At 38.6% G+C, this 10,316-nt stretch overlaps 1 protein-coding gene across 1 annotated transcript; it reads right to left on the reverse strand.

The window, feature by feature from the left end:
- Positions 1-8,893: 8,893 nt before the first annotated feature.
- On the reverse strand, positions 8,894-9,805 carry LOC128311672 (olfactory receptor 4C11-like). Its single transcript, XM_053202612.1, has one exon. The coding sequence runs from the start codon at positions 9,803-9,805 to the stop codon at positions 8,894-8,896; it is 912 nt and encodes a 303-aa protein (XP_053058587.1).
- Between the last annotated feature and the right edge of the window lie 511 nt (positions 9,806-10,316).

Genomic DNA, 10,316 nt, shown 5'->3' on the forward strand with positions numbered 1-10,316 from the left:
CTGATGAACATGCAAACAAACAAAAAAGGTTATTTTATGACGATCTTATTCTCTCATTTGGTTAGTAGAAAACAATTGAATTTTGTTATATACATACACATTTTTTATCAGCAACCACATTTTACATTGTTGCTGCATTTTTAATGAAAATATTGTTCTCTTGAGAATTTTTTGTATTTGTTCAGTTCATATTTTGCAATCTTAATATTTTATCTGGGATGGCTATTCATCAAGAAAGTAACTACATTTCTTGGTCGAGAACACAGTTGCTCCAGTCAGATGTCTTGGGTTCAAATCCCAGCTTCACTCTTTACCAGCTGGGGAAAGCTACTTTACACATAACCATAGTTACACTGCAGATAAAATGAGAAAAAGATCCAGCTCATGATAAAGTGAGAACTATGTAAGTCCCAGCCTCTGCTACTTTCCCTATTATGATTTTATTTTTTCCCTTTTTCTGTGACATTTTCTCCTTTTCTTATATTACAAACTGTCCATTTCCCCATTCTAATGTAGTCTTTTTTCAAAACATTTTCTAATTGTACTGCCTTTCCCTTCTTTCATAATTCCATATATCTTTGATTTTAAATATCAAATCACAATTTCTGGACTTATTGCAAAGAATAGGCAAAATATTCACTTCTTGTTAATGATTTTTGAGTTTTAAGATACACGTAGATGAAATCATTAATTATGTAAGGGACTATGTGGTTGGTATTAGAAGAATAGAAACCATCTGCGGAGAGAAGAGTAAAAATTCCTAAGAGACAGACGGATCAGTGAAAAACTCCAGATTCTGTTAAGAGATGAACTATAGCTTTGACTGAAGAAAGTCAGAATCTGAACCAGGTTCCCTGAGATGCAAACATCCTAAAGCACACTAGAGAGGTAAGTTAGCACAGTGAGAGCATCGAGGCTGAAGTGGAACAGCTGGATTCTTACCCCACCCACTGCGCAGTATGGTGCCATGTGGCAGAAGTCCTTACATACCTCTGTGCTTCATTTTCTTCACCTGTAAAAGAATCTACTTTTTAGTGTTTCTATGAAGGCTAAATAATTCAGTATGTACAACGCAGAAGAGATGCATGTATTTAGTAAGTGTGATTGGAATGGTTCTTTCATTATGATTACTAGTATCAACATTCCATTATGATTATTAATATTACCAAGATATTAATCTACCTGTTCATTTACCCATACTACATCTGCACAACGCTTTTGCACACTAATTTCCTTCCCCCAAGTGACTGAAATCATCTTGGCACTAATTTGCTCATGGTGATCAGAAGCTGGTAATGGCAACTCCAAATATCGTTAATACATACTAAAAAACAAATACAAAGTGCAAACAGCTTCCCTATATATGACCCATAATGACATGAAAGTAGAAATAAAATATACCCTAGTTTGTAAAGAGTTTGTGATGCAAAGATATGAAAATCAGAGGGGTGAGCATTTGACATGAAAGAAACCAACCAACGTTTTAATGGGGGTGATGGGACAAATAGAGAAGATCAATATGAAACCGCTGGTTTAGACAGACTCTAGTGTCACAGCAGAAAAACTTGGAAAAGCAAGTTTTTGTCTCTGCCAAAAGCCATGGAAGCCTGGTTATGAAATTTGAACATATTTTTGCAGTCAAGTATGAGATTTGGAGATATACAAGATATGAGAGCTGATTTTATTAAGATATATTCAGCGCAGAAGGACAAACTCATTCAGCTGTTTATCAAAATTTAGTCATCTAGTTTTCTAAACATAGTCCAGTTGGATTTGAGCTTATCTGGACTGAGGTGCCTGCTCCCTTCAAGATGTCAGGGTTGCACTGAAGACATCAGTCTTTGTACATCCTGCACTTGAAAACTCAATGGAGAGCATACAGGTGAATTCACTGTGGCCCCAACAGAACGAAGATTGACCCAGCAGGCATCCCGAGTATGATTCAATGGTGACTCCAGACCTGTCCCTTCCCCTCTCAGAGGAGGAGCAGATGGGCTCTTCTCAGCTGTCTCTGTGAGGGGCAGGGAGGAGGCAGCAAAATTACACACCTTTCTCAGCTTTGATAAGATCATTTGGTTGTTGCTGCTTTTTAGTTTGTTCTTGTTCTCAAGAGTTTATTTTTTTACAACAGTGCTACATTCACAGCAACACCAAGACACAGGTACAGAGATTCCCCATAAGATCCCTAGCTCCCACCCAAATATCACCCCTGCCATTACCAACATCGCCCACCAGAACGGCACATTTCCCAGAACTGATGAGCCTACCGTGACACATCCTCATCACCCAGAGTCCAAAGTTTACCCCAAGGGTCACTCTTTGGTGTGGTACATTCTATGGTTTTGGTAAATATTAGTAACATACATCCATCATCGTAATATCATACAAAGTATTTTCACTGATCTAAAAACAGGATCAGTTTAGATTCTCAAAACATGGGGCATAAAAACTTCTTTCACACAGTGGCTAATACTCATTAAAATCTAAATAAAATGTCTCACGTCGTCTTGTTGGAGAAAATAACACGTCGAGGGAGATACCTACGTGAGTTTTTGCTGTGAGCATTATTAGCTCGCACATAGTACAAAATCAGTTACTCATAAAGAACAGTCTTACAAATGGTCAATCCTACAATTCTTCAGGTGGACACTCTATGTTTCTATACAGAAAGAAAGGACACAGTTTCAGAAATTCCCTCTTCTCTTCACTCCATCCTCTCCCTCTTTTTACCTCCTAGCTACAACTTCAAAAGGAAAAGTGGGCATTCTAAAAATATGATGAATCATAACTTATGATTAAAGGGTTACTGTGGTTTTCAAGTGCAAAGGCTGAAATACTCACCATGACTTTCAAAGTCCTCAAACGCTGTGCCATAGTCTTGCTTACCACATTTCCTCCCAGGGCTTCTGCTCATGTGTGACCAGCCATGCCTGACACTTGCTGTCCCTCATGAATATGTCCCGACCATCTCATTCCCTACAGTTTCTTTATTTCTCAGTGGCTAAATGACCTTCATCTGATAAACTTCCACCTTCCATTGCTTCCTGTGTCCAGAGTACTTTGTCCATCTCCTGAGCACAGCCTTCCAGGTTTTCCCAAACAACTTTCTTGCTACTTGCCTTCCACTGCTAAAATGTGTGTGTGTGTGTGTGTGTGTGTGTGTGTGTGTGTGTTTGAATCATGCAACCCTTGAATATAGTCTTCTTTCCTTTTCTCTTTAAAATCTTTTCTCACTGGAATTCTTATCTCATTAGGCAAATTCACATTGTTCTATTTTGTGCACTTCCGACTAGGCTGGGAAGTAGCTTAGCACAGAGCAGTCAAAAAGAAACCAGTACCAGAACTCAAATTTTTGTGCTCCATGGTAATCTCTCCCGCTCTAACACTCCACACCTCACCCACCAGTGCCATGCAAAGCAGCAGACTCCATTCATTTGGGTGGAGCCAGCGTAAAGCCAGAAACCATGAATCAGTAAAGAAGAAAAGCACTGCCATGCCCAGTATGTACCCTCACTCTCAAATGGATGCAAACTTGAAGAGGGATCAAAATATGATCAGAATTTATATATATTTATATTTACATTTATATTTATATTTATGTTTATTTATATCTACATTCATATTCATATTTATAACTTAAACCCACAGTGTAAGGTTGAGCAAAGAATCTTGTTAGGGATAAAGAGTACTTCTCTTGGATTTCAATAGAGAGTTTGCTTCTCATTCCTCCACTCCATATATACCCCTTACCCCAACAGCAGAAAGAGAATATAATTCTTAGCTGTAAGCAGGTTTTTCAGGAGGTATGGACAGCCAACTTTAGTATCATTACTGGCAGAACAATCAATATATCACAGATCGAGGTATCAACACTATTAATGCATACAGACTGCATATGGTCAGTATACAACCTGTTCCTTTTCCAGAGCTTAAGCCTTATAAATAAGAAATCCACAAAATAGGGGTGCTTGGGTGGGTCAGTCAGTTATGTGTCAAACTCTTCATTTCAGCTCAGGTCATGATCTCACGGTTCATGTGATCAAGCCCCACATAGGGTTCTGTGCTGACAGCCTGCTTGGGATTCTCTCTCTCTGTCTCCCTGACTCTCCCTTACTCATTCTCTCTTTCTCTCTCTCTCCTCTCTCTCTCTCAAAATAAATAAAAAACATTTAAATAAAATAAATAAATTGAGGGTCAGCTGCTTATTTAATCAATTAAAAAAAAAGAAACCCATATGTATAGGATACTATACCTCTGCCCCCTCATATATACCCCCCACCTTTCCAATAAGCATTGGTCCTGAGAATGTCCTGCCTCAAGCAGAGGCCAGTGAAAGCTAGGAGCCCTGACACATTCAGATCCTCTCATCACTAAGACAAATATGTTCCCAGAGTTTCAAGCGTCTCAGGAGACAGAATTAAATCATGGCAACTGCCCTAAAACCCAGTCCTGAATGGGAGGCAAGGAAAAGAACATGATTTACTTGGGTTTGAATACTTACCTTATTGCTCGTAAAGGAGATGAGATCCAATAGAGAGCTCCTCGATTTGTTCTCGCAATTCGGATTTACGTTGAAGATGAATCATGTGCAGTAAGTGTGCAACATGTGAACCGTACATCCAATAGATTTACTCAGCTTTCCAGTGCAGCGTCGGTGGGGAGAGGAGATACTCCACAGATAGCCAGTCTTTCATAGAAGGCCTGAGTTAGAGCTGTAATATCAGCAGAAAATTCTCACTTCTATTCTTAGAATTTTCTAGAATAAAGAGGAAATATCGCCACTATTCTGCTATAGAAACATCTCTTAAAGCAACTCTGTAACCCCAAAACAACTCCCTGGAAGAGCACACGAATTAAACATTTCTTCCTCTTCCATCTGATATTTATAGAGATTTCATAAATGTTCACAAATGCTGAGCCTTTGGAGGGACAAGGACTCTCCCCTTCCCACCCAACCCAAAGGGATAAACTCAGTCAATCCTTGGCCACAGCAACCTCAGTGCCAAGGATTCCTGACCAAGGCTGTCAATGGGCAGATTCTGTCCTCAGAGCCCTTCTCCCCTCCCAGTCTGTCCTAAGGGACACCTTTCATTTCAGTTACCAAGTGCTCCACTCCTGTCCCTGCCCTATGGAAAAAGCAAGCAGGTATAGATTCCTGAAAGTTGCCAAATGGTCTGATATTTAAGGCAAATATTTTCCAACACCACACAAAACTCGGAACCCATGTACAGGTTGAACCACATGTGATGTAATTGAATTCATGCCTCACTATTTGTGTCTCTCACTTTAAGTAAGTTTCTAAACTTCTCCCTGTTTCTTATTCTAGAAAATGTCACTCTTAGATATAATATTATAAATCTTAATATACTCATAAAATATAAAATTACAATGAAAACTACTCATTAAAATTTCTACACTTTCTAAATATTTTGAAGTCAGTAAGTTGTCAGGTAAAGAGAGAAGGGAAAATATATGGAAATGAAGATGTTTTCAAGTAGTTTTTATTTTTAAATCAATTCAAGTTATACTTAACAATGAAAGGCACTTTTGTTATTGAGCAATTCTACACATTACTCAGTGCTAATCACAAGTGTCACAGACTGGCTACCTGTGGAGTATCTTCTCTCCTCTTGATCTCCTTTACTATTTCACACAGCCACCCACCTCCCTTCAGCAACCAGCATTTTCTGCTCTGTATTTTAGAGTCTGAGTGGTTTTTTTTTCTTTTTCCTTTCTTTGTTCATTTGCCTTATTTCTTAAATTCCACATATGAATGAAATCATGTGCTATTTGACGTCCTCTGACTGATTTATTTAGCTTATGGACACTCTAAGTTTATCCATGTTGTTGCAAATGGTAATATTTCATTCATTTTAATGCTATGACTGCATTGTACATACCAAATTACATTTGTTAATTTACATCCAACGTAGTGAGCATATAGTTCACTAATAATTTCAGGAGTAGAATCCAGTGATTCATCCCCTACATCTCACACCCAGTGCTCATCACAATAAGTGTCTCCCTCAATGTCCTTTGCCCATTTATTCATCCACCAACTCACAACCAATCCAGCACCCATCCTTTTGTTGTCTATATGTAATTTTATTTCCTTTTCTTGTTCATGAAGAGAGAAAGAGAAAAAATTGATACTTATTCCCATTTTTATGAAAAGATTTTTCTTCAGTTTTTTCTACTGTATTTTTCCATTTTTGTGAACTTTTAAGTCGATTTCACTTTCCTCATTTCTTTTTATATTATGTTATTGCATTCATTATTTTAAATTTTCAACTGTTTGCCTTTTTTCACTTCTTTTCTTTCCCTTTTTTCTCTATTCAATCAAACTTCTTTCCACAACCAGACCAAAACACACCTATGACCAGCATCCTTCATTTGATTTCTTTGTGTTGATTTTAATTTTTTAATTTTTATTTATTTACTTTATTTTGTTAATTCTTTTTCTTCCTTCAAAATGATTAAATGAAGGAATTCACCTCAAAAGAAAGAAAAGGAAGAAATGACAACCAGGGACTTAATCAACACAGTTACAAGCAAGATGACAGAACACAAATTTAGAATCACGATAGTAAGAATAATACCCAGGGTAAAATAAAAAACAAAAAACACGAAGAATCCCTTTCTGTGGCAAAAAGGAAGCAAACTCCAGTAAGGTGAAATTAAAAATGCTATTACTGACATTCAATGTGGAAAGGTGCTATGGTGGCAAGGATGGATGAAGCAGAGCAGCAAATTCATGATACAGAGGACAAAATTATAGAGAATAGTGAAGAAGAAAAAAAGAGGAAAACTAAGGCAAAGGAGCAGAATATAAGAATGAGAGAACTCAGTGACTCATTAAAAAGGAATAATATCCTAATCATAGGGGTCCCAGAAGATGAAGAGAGAGAAAAGGGGTAGAAGGGTCATGGGAGCAAATAATAGTGGAAAAGTAGACCTCAAAATCCACGAAGCCCAGAAAACTCCCATTAGATTCAACAAAAACCAAGCATGAAAAAGGCAAATCATAGTCAAGTTCACAAAATACTCAGGTAAGGAAAGAATCATGAAAGCAGCAAGGGAAAAAAAAAAGTCCTTAACCTACAAGGGAAGACAGATCAGGTTTGCAGCAGACCTATCTGCAGAAACTTGGCAGGCAAGAAAGGAGTGGCAAAATATGTTCAACATGTTGAATCAGAAAATATGCAGCCAAGAATTCGTTACCCTGCTATTGTTCTGCTATTGTTCTAAATATAACCTTCACATGACCAGATTCAAATGCTTCAGAAATGAAACTGCAAGACACAAAATTAGGAAGATCGGGAGTCTTCACTTAGAACATAAAACATAATTGCCTCTTGTAACTCTGGCACTGAGAGCTCTGACGAATGTCTTCCTTGGGACTTAACTATTTATTCTGCCACCTCTTTCTATGTAGGAGTCTTGGGCATCTTTGATGTGACACAATAACATTTGCTCTTCAGTTGGTATCTCACATACTTATGTAGGTCATTGGATTCTTTCTTATTAGCCTGTATCACTTAAAGTAATTCTTCTTGGTGCAAATTTGATGGGAACTATACATTCAGATACTGAAACACATCACATGACGGTACTTAATTATGAGATTATGATGTGGTGGTGGCGGACGTGGTGGTGGTTACGGTGGTAGGGTGTTTATTACACATCTCAATTGGTTAACTTCAAAAATCAAAATATATATTTAAACATTCTCCTACAAAACCAGAAGACCAGAACTGAAAACACTATGTGGACCTTCAATCCTGGGTTCTCCCGAGAAATAGAAAATTTAAATTTTCAGACACCATTGGGAACCATAAATAAATAAATAAATAAATAAATAAATAAAGTGTTTTCCCGATATGCAAATGAATGTAAGAGCCAAGGAAGTCAAGCTAATCTAGGTCAATTTTATACAGATACCCAGGAACTGCATTTGTTTCCCTGCAAACGTTCAGATATCCAAAAAGTGATTGTTAATATAAAAAAGCAAAGCTTGTTCTGTCCCACCTGGATACAGTTACCACTTTCCTTTCACCTTTGCTTGCTCTACACTGTACATTGTTTTCTAGCGCCCTTCTACCCCTTAACCTTCTGCATATTCCTGCCGCCAACCCCCCTCACTGACCCTGATCTGTGACGATGAAAGAGAAGGACCCTGCCAAAAAGCAGTTCCTGGCTGATACTGCCCATCACTGCCAACTGTAAAACTCTCCTTCTCCCACCATTCACTGAACACTGAGAGTGTTTTCCAGAGACAGTCCAGGTTTTCACTCAGGTTTCCAGCTCTTCGTGGAGTTTGAGGGTCCATTCATGTCCCAGCGAGTCAGCCTCAGGCACACATTCCACCACATAATTCTCTCAGAACATCTTCTCCAACGCCCAGGTTGTCAAGACCACGACCTTCATTTCTAAGTTCTGGTTCCATAGGGATTAGCTCTACATCCAAGTTCTTAAGGACTAGAATGAAATCTGTAAAGAATTAGCGCACACACACACACACACATACACACAATCATTCTGCCAAGAGTCAGTATATATTTTTCTGAAGACAAATTGTACAGGAAGAGAAATTATCATGTGAATATGGCCAGCTGTCAAAAGAATTCAACTGAGAGCCACTCCAGGTTGTTCACAATGTTTACGGATTTTAAGTAATCCTATTCTAATGCCATCCTCTGTGAAAAAGGGATGTGTGTTTATGCGTACTTATTCATAATAATTCAATTAAATATATAAAATAATAGTGAAATTAAAATTTCCCAATGGATTTTTTCTCACAATGAGAAAAATTCACCTTGCCTGTCCATGAAGGCAAACCAAACTGTTAAGGAAAAATACATTAGAATCCCTGAATATCCTGTTTCAAAAGAAGTCATACTTTGCTACACCATAATTTCTTCATGGCTTTTTTCACTTCCATATTCCTCAGTGTATACATCAGAGGGTTGAGCAAGGGGGTCCCAATTGTATAAAACACAGCCACCATTTTGTCAATTGGAAATGTAGCTGGGGGGCGTGTGTATATGAATATGCACGGACCAAAAAATAAGACAACCACAATAAAGTGGGAGGTGCAGGTGGAAAGGGCTTTTCGCCTTCCTTCAGCACTGTGGTTACGCAGAGAGTACAAGATGACAACATAGGAGGTAAGCAGGATTATGAAACTCACCGTGCATATGGTTCCACTGTTAGAAACAAGTAGCAAATTTGTCACATAAGTGTCCATGCAGGCAAGTTTCAACAAGGGCTGCAAGTCACAGAAATAGTGGTCAATCACGTTGGGGCCACAGAAAGGCAATCTCAAAGCCAGGAAAATTTGTGCCAAAGAGTGGATACATGATCCCACCCAGGCTAGTATCACCAAAACGCTGCACACATGCCGGCTCATGATGGTAGTGTATCGCAAGGGCTTACAAATGGCTACATAGCGATCTAAAGCCATGAGGATGAGCACCAAGATTTCCATGCACCCAAAGAAATGGAATGTAAAGACCTGAATCATGCACTCATTGTAGGAAATGGTCTTCTTGTGAGAAAGGGCATCCACAATCAATCTGGGGGCTGTGGTTGTAGAGAAGCAGGCGTCAGCAAAAGACAGATAGAATAGGAAGAAGTACATAGGACTCCCAAGGGTCCTGCTTGTTTTGATAGTCACTACAATGAGAAAGTTCCCCGACAGTGTCGCAAGGTAAAGAATCAAGAAGACCCCAAATACTGCCTTCTGCTTTCCTGGATCCTGTGTCAACCCAAGAAGAATGAATTCAGTCACACTGCTATTCATCATAATACTACTGGCTGAAAGTAAGGTGCAGTTGAGGACAAGGGCTGAATCTGCAAAGAGAAGAAAAGAAGTGACAGCTTTGGAAGATCAGTGGGCTGAACTCTGAATGCCTTGCTTTTGCTCCATGTTATGTTACCTCTGACTGCCTTCAATCCTCTATGACTCTTGGTAAATCTGCAGATGCCCAAGCCTCTCCCAGATCTATCTGTCGATTCAGAAGCTAACTGCCTTGGATCAACATAGCCTTTGCATCTGGGGAGGTAAAATTAAATGTCCTTAAAAAATTCTGATTCCCACCAAGACTGAAAACTGCAGAACTTGAACTGTCCTTGGGCAAGTGACTTAACTGTCTCATAATTTAGCTTTCATGTGAAAAAGGGAGTGCAAATAGTTGCCTTACCTGATCCTGAGTTTCCTTAAGAATTAAAAGATTGTATATGCACACAGATACACATATAGGTGTTATCTATGTGCTTTGAAATAAAAAAAAACCCTATTCCACTATGATTAAGCA

This window comes from Acinonyx jubatus, chromosome D1 (assembly GCF_027475565.1).
Source record: "Acinonyx jubatus isolate Ajub_Pintada_27869175 chromosome D1, VMU_Ajub_asm_v1.0, whole genome shotgun sequence".
NCBI classification, from domain to species: Eukaryota; Metazoa; Chordata; class Mammalia; order Carnivora; family Felidae; genus Acinonyx; species Acinonyx jubatus.

Excerpts from the sequence above, each read along its gene's own strand:
- LOC128311672 (XM_053202612.1), bottom strand. The coding sequence starts at position 9,805 with ATGATGAATAGCAGTGTGACTGAATTCATTCTTCTTGGGTTGACACAG.